Genomic DNA, 16,434 nt, shown 5'->3' with positions numbered 1-16,434 from the left:
GCACCGTCCACCAGGGCAGGCAGTAGGACCCGGAGCCAAGGCACTGGCAGCCCACCCCCTGTAAAGGCTCTGAAATTGGAGAGTGGACGACGGAACCGTGTCAAGACTCCTGGTGGGACAACAAGTGAAATGGGATCGAAGGCGATTGGTGAGTCAGCTGTAACTCCAAAAAAGGTGGGGATGGTCCAGAGGAAGTCTGCCCAGCCTGTTGTGAGTGTCACGGCGGAGAAGTGCGCCATCTTTTCCGGCGGTCCAGACACAACCGCCAGCACCGTCGTCACTGGTCCAGAGACCACCGCCAGAGTCACAGCCCAGGAGGAGACAGGATGCCACAGCCCGCTGGCCAATGATGGAACGTCATGCCACACACCAATGTCCAGTGTGGAGATCATCATGCCACACACCAATGTCCAGTGTGGAGATCGTCATGCCACACACCAATGTCAGTATCAGAACCGCCATGTCAAAGCACCGCTGATCAGGGCAAAGACCGCCATGTCAAAGCACCGCTGAACAGGGCAAAGACCGCTTGTTAAAGCACCGCTGAACAGTCCTGAACTGCCATGTCAAAGCACCGCTGAACAGGGCAAAGACCGCCATGGCAAAGCACCGCTGAACAGGGCAAAGACCGCTTGTCAAAGCACCGCTGAACAGTCCTGAACCGCCATGTCAAAGCACCGCTGAACAGGGCAAAGACCGATATGGCAAAGCACCGCTGAACAGTCCTGAACCGCCATGGGAAAGCACCGCTGAACAGGGCAAAGACCGCCATGGAAAAGCACTGCTGAACAGGGCAAAGACCGCTTGTCAAAGCACCGCTGAATAGTCCTGAACAGCCATGTCAAAGCACCGCTGAACAGGGCAAAGACCGCCATGGCAAAGCACCGCTGAACAGTCCTGAACCGCCATGGCAAAGCACCGCTGAACAGGGCAAAGACCGCCATGGCAAAGCACCGCTGAACAGGGCAAAGACCGCTTGTCAAAGCACCGCTGAACAGTCCTGAACCGCCATGGCAAAGCACCGCTGAACAGGGCAAAGACCGCCATGGCAAAGCACCGCTGAACAGGGCAAAGACCGCCATGGCAAAGCACAGCTGAACAGGGCAAAGACCGCCATGTCAAAGCACCGCTGAACAGTCCTGAACCGCCATGGCAAAGCACCGCTGAACAGGGCAAAGACCGCCATGGCAAAGCACCGCTGAACAGGGCAAAGACAGCCATGGTAAAGCACCGCTGAACAGGGCAAAGACCGTGTAGGAATGAATGGACCGCCACATCAGGCATCCTTATCCCATGTGCAGCTGGGACAGTGACAGGACAGGAACTTTCACGGGGAGACTCATCCAGTCTGGGCACCAGTCCCCCTCCAGAACCAGTGGAGACCTGCATCTACTTGAGAGACTGTGGCTTTGCACTCCCGAGGATGGCACAGTGGGCAACACACCCACTGTACAGACTTGAGAGACTGTGGCTTTGCACTCCCCAGGATGGCACAGTGGGCAAACCACCCACTGTATAGACTTGAGAGACTGTGGCTTTGCACTCCCCAGGATGGCACAGTGGGCAAACCACCCACTGTAGAGACTTGAGAGACTGTGGCTTTTTACTCCCCAGGATACATCAATGGGCATGTAGCCCCGTCGTGGATCTGGCTTCGCATTCATCTGGCTGAGGTGCCCCTCCTTCCCTTCCCCCTGAGGTGCCTGTTTTATTTCTATCTGATGCCCCGGCAGTGTTCGCTCCGATTTTGGTCAGGTATCTATTGTGGGCCTCGCCCATGCATTTTTGGACTGTTGGTGCACGGACATTGTTGTGTACATATCTGCACTACTTCTTGTATTGTATATATAATTATGAGTGATTTAGAGATATATATCTGTATATTTTTGTATGACATGTATATTGGCACATTACAATGTTTGACTGAAATTCGCTTTGTGTTTTCTTTTTTCAGGGGGGATTGTGGGTTGTTAATGTGATATTTTTGACTGCATTGGTGTGTATGTTGTGATATGCGAGGGTGGGGGTGTTTGGTGGGTGTCCCCCTAACTTTTGCATCCCCCCTCCCCGTGTCTAGGTGCAGTACTCACCAGTATCTTCTGCGCCTACGTCGCTGTTGTTCGTAAAGGAGCAGAAAGACAAGGGCAGGTAGTATTTGGAGTTCGGGGTCCATGGAGTCGTCGTTCCTCGTGGGATATGTTCAGGGGAGCGTTTTCCCATAGCAAAAGCAGTTTCTGCCGTGTTTTTATCCACGGTGAATCCGCCCCGGAAAAGGTGGCGGATTGGCGGGTTGTAATAGTGTGGGCGGTACAGTGTCTTCCGCCTGTCTGTTGGCGGTGAACGCCGCGCTGCTTGTCTGTACCGCCGTGGCGGGCGGTGTGTTAAAGTGGCTGTCTTTGTTGGCGGTTTCCGCCAGGGTCATAATTCCCTTTTTTTGTCCGTCGGCCTGTTTGCGGTATTACCGCACCTTTTACACCGTCCGCCAGGGTCGTAATGACCCCCAATAATGTCTTTTGCCTGTGTGTTTTGGTCTGGAGTGTAGTGGATGTATGCCACATGCCACAGCAACCCTCCTAGGCCTGTCACTGCAGAAAGGAGGACACAAAAAAGGTCACCATCTTGAGGGTGTTTTTGCCTCATTCCCACTGATTGGCTGTGATACCCTAGAGATGCAGCCCTTTCTAATATGTTTACCTAAAGATTTATAGCACCAAACAAGCCACAAAGAGGCACCTTTGTGGCATTTAACCTGGATAAAGTGGGTGTCAAAATAGTTAAGAGCAAAGAAAAGGGAGCAGACATATATTTCTGTCTGTTAAATGTTTACAGGAATTATTCCTCTACATTGGAAATACCAGCCTAACTTTTAAAAACATTGACTGAACAGGAAACGTCAAATGTGTGCAGATTGCTGAAAGAGAGCTTCAGTGGTAGATGGACTGACAGGATAGGTTCCAGAGATGCGACTTCTGTGACCCTGGGTCAGTGTTTTAAATGGAAATACAAACGGGCTGGTACTCTGCATTCGTTTAAACCACTGTCTTGGGTTAATAGTCTTATGACAGACCTTGGCTCAGGATTGGACTCTGTAGAATAGATATGTGTACCTGCATCTCCTGGACCTTGTCTTGGCGGTGCCTTTTCGGCGCATACATATGTGCAGTGGCTGATGGGTTTGAAGTCAGAATAATCTCTGTGGGGGTGGCTACTCAAAATTGGAAGCCTTGGCCTTGCCATCTGAACAACTCAGAGTAGAGCGGGAAGCCTGGGTTTTGGATGATAGATACAGTCACAAATACGGCGAAAACGGCACAATGCACACGAGTCTAGCAACGCTTACCAGAAGCCCACTAGACACCAGGGATGAGGCGCAGGTGGATGCCTGTGGGTGGAGGAGGGCCTCGAACACGCTAGCAGCAGCGTGGGCGGGGGTCAGGGACACGGACACAGCAAGGTGGTGCTGCGGACGTGAGAGAGCGAGTGAGTAGGTCCAGAATCATGTCAGAGTATCTTGATGCCCACATAAGATAAATCATATAAAAATAAATTATATGGAATGTATTTACACAGTGGTCACCCTGGAAGCCTGGCATGGATCCTGCCTGTTTGTTGTCTTATACAAAAAAATACTTCAGTCACAACAACACATTTGGGTACAAGCAGTGGCTGGTTCTAGTGGCAACTGTTTGTGAAACAACAGTTCTCCTATTTAAAACACCTCCTGCCCATGGCATAGAGTGTTTACTGTTACTGTCCAGGGTTGACTTTGAGATGTAGTCCTTGAGGTGTGTACCCATATAAACAAACACACGTATATTCCTACAGACACAGGGAGGCATGGTGAAGCACTGAGGGGAACACCAGTAGATGCAGGAATAAGAAAATGGCCACTTGATAGGGTCAGAAAGATATTTTCTTGACATTCATTTTCCATGTTCATGGTAACCACGGCAATCAGAAATAATGCACAGAGTTTACATCAAACGATGCTTGGGAATTAAGTGGAGTGGTTGTATGAAGCCTGAGGTTGGAAGAGAGTAGAGCAGGTTAAATATTACTGGACTGTGACAGACAATGCGTGGATCATTCTACACAGGAGTCCAAAGGGTGATGGGGAAGCACTCTGCTCCTGTGACACCAACTGTTGGAGGTATATGAGGTGGTTCCTCCTCAAGCGCTGTTTTAGACAGCGCTTCCAGAAGTGGCAACTGCAAGGTCGCAATAGCTGTGAGGGGACTGTTGTCAAGGCCATGACACCAGTAAATTCTGAGAGGAGGAAATGATGGAGTTTGCTTCACTTTTGTGCCCTATGATACGCTGCTCCTCTCACTGTGGCACCCTTGTGCTAGCTTCTTTGCACTACAGGGTTAGGAAAATGGCTGCCTCTACCAACTGAACTCTATTTGAAGAGCCCCAATTTACATCCAAATGCTATTTTGCTATCAAGCTTGAGGCCATGAAGTGCTTCGGTCTGGAGTCACGACTCCTTTTCCACCATTTTGGAAACAACACCTTTCGCCATCTTCTTACCTGGAACTAACCTATGTGCCCGTTTGGTGACCCTCCAGAGGTTATCAAGAGCACATGCTTTCGCCTAGTGTTAAGCTCTACTCTAGTCAGTTGGTTAATGCACCCACTGCAGAGGTCTTGATAGAACAAGAATGTCACAGATTACAATCCTGACATAGGGGGTCATTCCTACCCTAGCGGTCCGAGACCGCCAGGGTAGGGGACCGCGGATGCACCGCCAACAGGCTGGCGGTGCATCCAGGCCCATTCTGACCGCGGCGGTAAAGCCGCGGTCAGAAAAGGGAAAACGGCGGTTTCCCGCCGGTTTTCCCCTGGGCAGCAGAATCCTCCATGGAGGCGCTGCAGGCAGCGCCACCATGGGGATTCTGACCCCCTTCCCGCCAGCCTGGTTCTGGCGTTTTTGACTGCCAGAACCAGGCTGGCAGGAACGGGTGTCGTGGGGCCCCTGGGGGCCCCTGCAGTGCCCATGCCAATGGCATGGGCACTGCAGGGGCCCCCTAACAGGGCCCCACATTGATTTCCAGTGTCTGCATAGCAGACACTGGAAATCGCGACGGGTGCAACTGCACCCGTCGCACAAAAGCAACTCCGCCGGCTCCATTCGGAGCCGGCTTCATCGTTGCTGTGGCTATCCCGCTGGGCGGGCGGGCGGCCTTTTGGCGGTCGCCCACCAGCCCAGCGGGAATGCCAGAATGACCGCCGCGGTCTTTTGACCGCGGTACGGTCTTCTGGCGGTTCCCAATAGGAATCAGCCCCATAGCCTTTTCACCTCCTCATCTCTGCAAGGTTGATGCAAATTAAATTATAGCGATATTGTTGAGAACAGCACCTGCTTTGCAGTGCTATGAAATTGCAGAACCTAAGCACTATATAAAAAAAAAAGTGATTTCCAGACTGCCCCAACACACACCAGTCAAGGAATCCTAGGGGAGAGGATGTTGCGTAAGGGCCAGAGCTCCCAACTTCAGAGCTGGGGAACACGGTTCAAGTCTCAGCGCCGGCTCAACATTCTGTGATTCTGGACAAATTACTTAGTCTCCTGTTGCTACCAAAAATAAATGTGTTCTTCTGCAATGTAACCTGTGCCCACGTAAAGCGCTGAAATACCTTTGTATCGAGTTCATGGTATATAAAACTGCAAAAGAAATAAATAAATAAAGCACTCCAGTACCTTTGTGTCGAGTTTGCACTACATGAAACTGCCAAAAAAATTTATAAGGAAGACATCACAAAGAAATAGCAAGATGCCCGAAAACGAGGAAGAAACAGCATACCGCCACGAGAGTGAAGCAGCAAGGCTAAAGCAAACAAGGAGGTATGGCGCAAGCGGCCACGGTAGCACAGGAGTTAACAAGCGGGAGAAGGGTGATGGGTGGCGGGACAAGCAAGAATACGGCATGGGAGAGAGCAATTTAAGCACTATAGATGAAGCAGTAGGGTGCATGTACAGTGCCCCCTAGCTCAGCATTGTAAGCACATTGACTCACAGGCGGAGGAAACCGAGAAAAAAAAGTCCCCCAAAAGGCAGATAAACATGACGAAGCATAATTATGCAGTAGTTAGTCCCTGTTCCCCCAGAGAAAAAGGAGGGACAAAGAGGCATGACTGACCACGCAAGGATTTTTAAATGACACTGAATAGAACAAATGAATTGGCGTTAAGTCCACAGACATAAGTATACTAAAAGTATACGAGAGACCGTACACTTACACTCGCCCTAAAAATAGAGAAACAGAGGACTAAGACGAGAGTTCCAGACCAAACCAGTAGATGGCAGAATAATGCACAGCATGTGAATCCAGAAAAGAATCAGGCTGCAAAAGTCTATCTCCACATTTTTTTTTACACGTTTCAGTTGAAACATCATTATCATTTATTAACAAATATATATATATATATATATATATATATAACATTCTGTTAATTTGAAATAGATCATTTTTTAATATCAATGTATACATTTTCAATACAAATATAACTATACCAATGTAAAAATGAATACATTAATAAAAATGTAAAAGGGTGCAACAGTTGAATGTAAAACAATTCTTTGATAACCATTTCGGTGATATTCTAACATGCACCATATATTCATGTTTGCACCTTTGAACTGAAATTTTGTAGGCTATGGTATCTAGTCCTTAAAAAAAGAGAAAATATTGTTCAGTAAAGCACCTTACAAGAACATATAATTTCCTTCAGCAGATGTTAGCTGTAGTGCTATACCATGTATGTACTCATTAGGTTGGTCTATTAACAGGCATCACAACATATAGCATTTTTTCTTGGACTGCACAGGGTACAATCTCTTTTCGAACATGCCTCATTAGGTGCATGACCTCTCACCCATGTTCCATGAAACTCGAGGAGCGATGGTATCTGCTGTTCGGATGGAGATATGTATAGTAATCGGAGAACTCCTTTCAAAGAACAAATCATGCACTTCAAACTCCGCCTGGCAAGATAATAGAAATCGGTTGAGGTCACAAGCATTGGAAAATACATAGCGAACAAAGTTTGACATAACTCGGACGATGTGTTCTGCCTGTGCAAATTCAGAAATCTATATGCTTGTAGATTAAGGTTCTACCTTAGAACAAATTGATAGAAACATAATTGGCAATTTTAATGACTAGAGATGAAAATTATGATGGGGCCTATGGTACTATTGGATGTGTTGTATCCAGGGTTGTTTTGCATACTGGCTGCCATGACACACACATAAATATGTGCACTATGCAAGATGTGTAAAGTTGATACAGTGCAAAATGTCACTTGCAAGGACTCACACAAATCCTGCCTCGTTAGAGGGTAGATGTTCAAAGCCATTTTACAGTTGTAAAACCTATGATTCACGTAATCACAGGGTTTGTGACCCAAAAATGTTTTTTAACTTATTTTGCTAGCATTCTGTAAAATGTTGCTGAATCACAAAATTGGTCTAGAAAGGCATACGAAATGGCTATCTGGAAGGGGCATTTTCAGGGCTTCCTTTCCACATAGCGATTCATTATGGGATGTATTAATGTTTTTGAAATATTTCAGACTCCTGAGATAGGGTGGTAACACATTCACAAAAGAAGAGGGGTCCCTTTGGAATCCTTTCCCCTTTCTGAATGTAAACCAAATGTTTGCTGGGGACTCTGCAGTGGTCTATAGGATCACCCCTGATACTAAGACAAGCTTAATTAAAAAGAAAGAAACTTTTTTTTAAATGCAGCCCCATTTCATTTAATGAAAACGAGTTGCATTTAAAAAAGTGCACTTTATTTAAATGCAATCATAGACATGGTGCTCTGCTTACCCAAGCAAGCCAACATCCAGGTAATGGCAGCCAATCATAGTGAGTGACAATTTGGAACTTACCTCATGAATACTGATGGAGTAGGCCGAATTGTAGTCCCATTACAGTTCGGAGTTTTGTGAACCAAGTTAGTGCACAGGTCTGTTCACAATATTCCTTCCATTCACAAAAAGTCAATGAGTAATTTGCAACCACTTTTTGTGCATGGAAATGTCGGTCACCTGGCCTTAAAATCATGAGCCAGAAAGCGTTTTATTAGACTGCTGGTGAACAGCTGAAAATGCAGAGTCCAAGGCCTCCAAGCACTTCAGATCTCCATCTCTACACTAGCATTCTCCTACTGAAAGTACCATTCTTAATGTACTTTACTCCAACATTTCTATTGGTGAACTGGGCTCGCATGCAGTGGTCCAGCACTCATACACAGGAGAACATTTCCTGGACATCTTCCAATTTGTGCATCTTTTATGACTAACAGCGGGGATTTATCTTTAAGTGCTTTGTGAATGCATGGGGGTGCCCGTTATCCCCTTTCTTGTCGTGCAATATGCAAGGAATCTCATCTTTGACATTGTTGGTTACAAATGCATTAGTGACTTGCAATGACACTTTTATTTATTGCATTTTTTTCATCACCACAAATCCTGTCAACTTGCGTGGCACAGACTTTGTGAAGGTGAAAAGGGCCCAGTATTTTATTATGCACTTCTGTACATCTCCACAGCCTTACAGCCACGAAGGTTGCTCAATTTGCATTTAATTTTGGTAATATAGACTGGAGGAGACAAGCAATACTTTTGCAGACTCCTGTTTGTCATATGTTCTCACACTGCAAATTACTATTAGTGGTTGGATTCTGAATTCTATGTTTTAGTTGAAATGTTAAAATTGTGGGCATTTTCGACAAAAACGAAAAGCTGATGGGTAGCATGCTGGAATAAACCTCAATAACTGTCAATCACTGGTTTCAGCCTTACTGGTCTTCACCACTGAGGTCCATCTTTCTATTTTCTTTAAAGAGCACTGATGGGTGGATGTCTAAATTCTCCATTACCTCATAATTTCTCCTCTCTGTGTGACTGCAGTTTGGAGGCTGGTAGGCAATGAGCATCTCATTCAAGTCCTTCCATGTGAAGGATGTCACTGGCTTTGTTTGATCGGACAGATGTGTGATGAAACCCTGGAGTGGTGGTTCGGTGATGTTGAGAACAAGAAGAGACTTTGGCGTTTCACCATCCTCTACGTCCAGCGCTGCTGTTGTCAGGGGAGTCAAAATGAACTGATCAACCTCCAAAATGAATGTGGCCATGAAGGCTGCACGTGGGATCTGATTTGGAATAGCCCCTTTGATCTGCACTGGTATCCAGGCGTGTTCTGACTAAAGAAAAATTAAAAAAAGTGATGAGTGAATTAAAAAAGAACCTTTTGAATGGTAAAATGCGATTGAAACGTATAAGTTAATAAAAGGTCGTGAATATATATAGAGTTGTATTTTACGAGCCAGGAGAACCCATTCTGTAATAGTTAGGAATTTATACAACACAACCGACAGTAAAGAATTAATGGCAAGGTTGTTGATATCAAAGTCAAAAGTAAACATACTACACACACACACACACTCACACGGAGAAAACACATCTGTCAAGCAAATATGTGCTTTATGGTTTCATCAAGAGGCTTGGCATTTTAAATTCGTGACCATTCTTGTGATGAAATGTGCTGTCTCTAAAACTGTAAAATACTTGCACTGACACAGTTGAAGACTGGAAACTGAAGTGAAAGGTTATTTTAAGAACACCTCACCCATAAAGCGACAAGATCAACTGACCCTTGAAAATGTGTCAGGACAACTGACATAGAATGCTTTACTTTAAAACATTCTACATTCGTCTACAATGCATGTGATTCCAAGCTGGAATGCACACACTGAATACATCACATTCCTCCCTTCCTTAATAATAACACTATAACTTAAATCTAAAACAAAATGATAAATGTTTATCAGCCATATATATATGTCCAAATCTACAATGTCGCTGTTGCAGGGTGCTCCTTACTGGAGCTGCTCTCCAACTAAACTTGGGAACTACCCAGGGGTCATTCTTTTTTATTGCATAATTTATGCGTCACTCTAACCCTGAAAGGGCTTTGTTTTGATATATATATACATATAAGTATACATATGTATATAGATTTTTTTTCAATTAAAAAACAAATGTTACTGGGACGTTATAGTTAGGCTCACATAACCATAGAAATTCACCTGTTATAGTTAGAGTTATCTCAAATAGCTATAACTTGTGCCCTAAGGGAGCTATAACTCGCTCCCTGCCATGTACAAGTTTTTTCCTAAAATTGATACTGTAAATATTACACTGATATTATGAAAGATGTCATCTGTGTCATAATCTGAGTGGTAATTAGCAGTGCATGGTGAGTGCACTAGTTCGGAGTTTTGCAGGACTAGTGTCAAAAATGTTGACGCTAATCCTACAAAGCCCATTGAGTCCCATTGTAAACAACTGTGTGCATCCTTTTAACACCTTCTCTTTTTTTCTTTTTCTTTTTTTCTTTTTTATTATTATGCAGTGATAACAACATATCCAATGTGTCACATCTGAGAGGTAAGCATTAATATCACATGAAATGAGTAAAGCATAGTTAGCAACAAAATCATGCACAGTATCTGAGAATACTGAGTATTCTCACAGTATCTCAAGGACAGGATTCAGGCTTCACTGAATATGATACAATGCTGTTGAAATCTGAACACTCCCGATGCGCACAATGAGGAATGAGAGAACTTTATAACAACAGGTAGGCTCAACTCAGAAAGCTGAGAAGTGAGAAGGAAAGAGAGATAAAGCGGGTATAGATAGAAGCAAAGGGGGAAAGATCAGAACAATCATGCAGCCGACAGTACGTCAATATTCCTGCAGGCCTTGTGGTATAGCATGGAAGGAAGGAAACCTTTTAACGCTATCGATAGGAAGCGCCAAGCCATCAGATGCCGCCAAAGTCCTGATTCTCCAAAAAAGCATGCAGCGGGCCCCATATGTCTTTCGGTCGGGAGCCCTCAGGCATAAGCTCCCAGTATATCATCAGCTGCTCTTGACAGAACGAAGCATCCCACAGCCACTCACAACAACGGGGAGTTCAGCCACGTCCATAGCACATGGCAACCCTGTGCTTGGCTAGCAACAACAGCAGCCCTATCAGTCTTCTGTGAGCAGCGGGGATCTCCTCCACATATCCTAAAAGGGCAAGCTTAGGAGTGTGCAGCAGCTCAGTATCAGTCATCTCCTCAATGATACGCAACACCCCTGTCCAGTATTCACGCAACTCAGCACAGCTCCAAACAAGGTGCGGGAAGTCCGCTTCAGGGACCCCACATCTCTCACAACGTGCGTCATCATGCAAACCCATGCTTCGTAAGCCGCAGGGCGTATGATACAACCGATGTAAGAACTTAAAATGAATAAGGCTGAGCCTATAGTTAGGGGACAACTCTTTCATATGTGCGCAGCATCTACGACACACATCATTAGAGATGGCTTCACCGATGTCTGCCTCCCAGCGTACTCTAGACCTCATCACAGACTCAGGTGACTCGCTCTGCATACAGGCATAAACCTTGGTGATAAGCCTGCGCGGTGACCGCGTCTGATGCAAGAGCTCCAGCGCACGGCACACCAGCGGCATCGCAGGGCATACCACCTATTCTAAGCACATATAGTCGGTTCATCGCAGTGTCACATCCATCACCGAGCACCACTTCAGATGAGATGACCTGCCCATCAGAAAACCAAGATCCCAAGGTGGTCAAGCTAGTCTCACAGAGAAACTCATGCACCCGGGCATCTCCCGACAGCTGCTTGTCCGCAACATCCAATACCGATATCCCCGGAGCAAATGGCTCACGGACATTAACACGCCGCAACAGTGCTTTCCAAGCCCTTGCCGTGCAAGCCACAGTATCAACCCTACGCAGTCTGGGTCTAAACGGGCTCCCCAGCGCATGCAGTAGTCTATCAGGCCACAAAGCGTCACTTTCAGGTGCCAAGTGTGGCAGATATCGTGTAGGGTACAGCCAGAAATGCGCAAAATGTGCCTGCGCACACTAATAATAAATCACTAAATCTGGGGCAGCCAAACGGCCCATCTCGAACGGAAGTGTTGATTTCTCCCACGGAATTCTGGGCTGTCTACCCTCCCAGACCAGCTTCACCAGCGCAGACCTAAGCCACTTAAAAAAACTTACAGTGAGAACAAGGGGTAGGTTGATAAACAGATATAAAAATGTTGGCTAAATAACCATCTTTGATATCGCGATGCGACCCGTCAGTGACAGTGGCATCGGGCGCCACATCTCCACTTCGTCCTCCAACCACGCAAGAGCTCTGCCGTAATTTGTTGACCAAAGCGTATTGACATCTCTGCTCAGCCAGACACCTAAATACCGCACCGGGCCATCAGCCCAGCCAATGGGATATTCAGAGGGGAACTGTGTCGTAGCCACAGAAAGAGGCAACACAACCGACTTGGACCAGTTGATGGTAATCCCGGAGAACCGTCCAAAACTCACTATTTCATCTAACAGGGTGTAAAGATGTCGCTGCGGATCACAGACATACAGGGCAATATCATCTGCATACATAGAAATTAGTATTAGCCGCTGCCGAAATGCCAATCCTCTATGATTGTGGTGCTGTCTCAAACGAGCAGCCAGCGGCTCCATCGCTTTTACAGAAAGCACCGGAGATAGTGGGCAGCCCTGTCAAGTGCCCCTAGCTATCAGAAAGGGGTCAGAAATGGTCCCTTTTACTCTCAACCAGGCAGAAGTTCTCGAATGCAGCAAACAAATCAGTTGGAGAAACCTGGAACTTGGTCCCACCCGAGCCAGCAAAGCAAACGTATGACCACCCAAGGGAGTCAAAAGCCTTAGTGGCATCTAAGAACACCACCGCTGTGCGGTCATCAGGGTCGATCATGCCATATACCGCAAAGTAGGTATGGAGATTGTGCAAGGAAGAGCAGCCCGGCACAAAGCCAGATTGGTTAGGCAACACCAGGGATGGGAGTAAAGGCTGTAATCAAGCAGCAATTACCTTTGCCAGAAACGTATTATCTATGTTGATTAATGAATAGGAGTCTCAACTGCGCGGGTCCTTCCTGGGCTTTAAAATAGTCACAATGAGAACCTCTCGTAGTGAGACAGGAAGAGCACCGGCATCAAGAGCTTCTGCATAAACCTCCAGGAGGTGCGGCGCAAGGATATCAGCATATTCCTTATAAAAGGACGATGTTAAGCCGTCCAGCCCAGGTGCCTTACCACCCAAACTGCGGATCGCCTGGACCACGTAGTCCACCAAAAATGGGCATCTAGATTGACCGATGTGAATTCTCAAACCACAACAAACTGATATCTGCAAAGTAATCATTGGCCGCCGCCGAGTCCAACCCAGGAGGTTCCGCATACAGATCCTCATAGAAGTGAGAACGCTTCTAATCTCATCAGTGCCAGAGTGACGCTCACCGGTTGAATCTGACAACTCTACAATATAGTTACTTGCCCACGGCTTATGGAGCATGTTTGCTAATGTACGACCAGCTCTCTCTCCCTTGCCTTATCTCCTCGCCGCAGTGTGCCTCCCCAGGAAGCAAACCTCGCGCAGCTCCGCCTCCTCATACTGTATCATCTTACTTCTCAGGGTGGCCAAAAGGTTGCCCGACAAGTCCGCCGCTAAGCGTTTTTCCATATCAACAAGCTGGGCCTCCAGCTCCACCAGCTGCCTCCTCAGCACCTTCAGCACTCCATGCTGCTTAGAGAGGCAAATGCCACGAATCACCACCTAAAGGAGGTGATCCTTTAAACGATCCATCTGCTCGGTCAAATGGACAAGCTTAGCATCGATGCCAGCCAGGCTACGCTTGAGATCTAAAAACATAGCCTTTACAGAGGAAGCAGAAGCCCCCTCCTCGGGAGGTGAATCATCCGCCAAATGGCCAGTAACGCTGCTTTTCTTTTTACTCCCCTCAAAGGTGAGTTTAGGCTGCTGATGGTCAGCCTTCCCCATCCTTAACGCCATCCACAGGTTAGCATCAATCAAATGCACTGTATAGCACCAGTATGGGCCACCCGCAAGGCAAGGCCACCAAGGACAAGAACATCATACAGGTACGTACTCCGATTCTATGGTCTTATCCCATCCAAGCCTGGAGTAGGGAACCGAGTGTCGGGCCCCCAGGCTGAGCCTGCGTCCATCACCACAAGACCAGTCACAGCCACATGAGCCAACTGCAGCAGCCCAGAGGGACAATTCCACTGCACCTCAGGGCCACGCGGCTCGAGTCCCGCTGCCTAACAGGCCCTGACAGTCGTCCACAGCCGGGCTCCAATCCAGGCTAAGGCACCGGGGCCACAGCTCTCCAAGCAGCCACCAACTTGCCACAAGGGGAGGGAGGGGAGTCACATCTCCACAACCCCCAGGCAGCAGCAAACTCCAAAAATTGCCCAGGAAAGAGAGAGACAAGCCGGAGAGGCCGGCCCCCAGCACTATTAGGGGCCCACACCACCGCAGGTGCCCGCGGCCCAACCTGGCTGCTGAGCAGGCCCCGCAGGCGAAAGAAATCAGGCTGCCGGGTGTGTAAGCTGGGGGGCGCCTCCCAAGCCTCCAACCCCAATTGCAGGAGCGAAAGTAAGGCAAAAAATCAAGGGGCCACTCCCCTGAGCAACCAAAGAGAATGTCCCGGCCGCGGCCAGGCCCACTTCCCAGCCGAGGCCCACGCTCACCTTGAGCCCGGCTAGGCCCGCCCAGAGACGCTGGGCCGAACGGCACACTTTCCACCGTCCAAGCGGCGCTCCGCCGCCACTCGCAGCCTCATAGAGCCTCCCTCCAATGCAACACCGGGAACGGGCGGCTGCTCACCAGGAACAAATGGAGGATTTATTCCCCCATGAGCAGAGCCTCAGGATGTGGCGGCCATCTTGCTGGTTGGGGCCAAAAAAAATGAAGCAAAGAAATCTCTTCGATTTCTTTGTGCCATTTTTTGGCCCCCCTAATGAGGGAACATCCCCTTTGCATACATTATGCCTGGCATAATGTGGCACAAAGGGTGACAAAGTGGCGCAATGCCTGCCTTGCGCCACTTTGTAAATTAAGCACAGTGCTTTTGGCCTCGTTGGGCCACATTAGCATAACAAAAATTATGGTAATGTGGTGCACGGAGGCCCTAGAGGCCCTTAAAACTGCCCCCAGGGTTAGGCCTAAATATTTATTTTCTTTTGGGGAGGTGGGCTGCACGGCCCCTCTCCCTTGGCCTAGATCCCTTTGGGTCCAGCCATGTGACCTGGGTGCCCTCCCCACTCACAATGTTGGGTACCACAGGGAAGCCTGTTTGCCCCTGCGGTCCCACCTTCAGTGGTAACCAGTATTGCTGTCAAAGAGAGGGAGCTGCTAAAGATGCAGCTCCCTCTCTGTGAAAGCAATGTTTTCTCTGTTTCCCTGCCTTCATCTCCGCAGGCAGGGAAACAGAGAAAACCTAAACTCACAGCAAGGGAGAGCTGTTTGGCAGCTCTCCCTCACCAAGAGCCAAATGTTTCCTGTGACTTGGCAGGAGCTGTTAATGCTCCTGCCAAGTCACAGCAAACAGTTAGGTCCTGGGAGTGGGCACCCCAAAACATATCAGGAGCGTGGTGACCCCCAGGACCATCAGTGGGCCTTCAAACATCAATAGCTCTGGAGGGGTGGTGGTCCCTGGTGGCCAGTGGACACAACAGAACCCCCATCTGTTTTAAAATTAGCCCCGGGGAAGTGGTGGTCCCTGGTGCTGCAGAGGACCAGGTGCCCCTCCCCAATCAATTTTGAATATGTGCCCCAGGAAGGTGTTGGTCCCCAAGGCTAGGGGGTGGGTCATGTGGCATCCCCACATTCAATTTGGAATATGTGCCCTGGGGAGGTGGAGGTCTCCAGGGCTGTGGGGGGGTGGTTCATCCCTCCACTCAATTTGGATGATGTATCCCAGGGAGGTTGCGGTCCCCAGGGCTGGAGGTGGGGGGGCAAGTTCTCCCCCCTCGCAGTTGATTAACATTAGTGCCCCGGGGAAGAGGCAATCACCGGGGCTTCAGGGGGTTGGGTGGCCCCCCTGCATTCAAAATTTGAAGTTCCATGGGACCAGATGCACCTGGGGGCTGCAGTTAAACAAGGCAGGAGCGTGCACTTGGGTTTTTGGGGGATTTTCATTGGATCACCAGATCCGCAGCGGCTCCTGCCAAAAATGTAAAAAAATATGCTTTTTTGCTATGGGGAAGCCGAGTCCCAACATGGCTGCCAACTCTTTTTTGTTGAAGTGTTGGCAGCCAATCACATCTCAACACAAGATAGAGAGGGTTTACTGGGCCTTCACATCCCTATATATTAAAAAAAATATATATATATATTTTAAAAACTACCAAAAGGGCACTTACTGGACCAAGACCTACATTTCTGCAAATATTTGATGTAATTCCGCCCAGTGGTTCGGGTGCTATTTCTGTTCAGAATCCCTATGGGAATTAATATGGGAAATTCACCTTTTTGACACCCCCTTTTCCTTGGTCC

At 47.8% G+C, this 16,434-nt stretch overlaps 1 protein-coding gene across 1 annotated transcript in view; it reads right to left on the bottom strand.

Annotated features, from left to right (window-relative positions):
• Positions 1-16,434, bottom strand: part of FREM1 (FRAS1 related extracellular matrix 1) — a 684,067-nt gene that overhangs the window by 473,158 nt on the left and 194,475 nt on the right. The window contains exons 7-8 of the mRNA XM_069238818.1: positions 8,889-9,212; positions 6,877-6,985 (exon numbers count right to left, since the gene is read on the bottom strand). Of these exons, the coding sequence (XP_069094919.1) occupies positions 6,877-6,985; positions 8,889-9,212 (433 nt within the window). The remainder of the gene's footprint in view (positions 1-6,876; positions 6,986-8,888; positions 9,213-16,434) is intronic.

This window comes from Pleurodeles waltl, chromosome 1_2 (genome assembly GCF_031143425.1).
Source record: "Pleurodeles waltl isolate 20211129_DDA chromosome 1_2, aPleWal1.hap1.20221129, whole genome shotgun sequence".
NCBI classification, from domain to species: domain Eukaryota; kingdom Metazoa; phylum Chordata; class Amphibia; order Caudata; family Salamandridae; genus Pleurodeles; species Pleurodeles waltl.
Note: the sequence above shows the minus strand (reverse complement) of the source record. Positions and strands in the feature narration are given on the sequence as shown.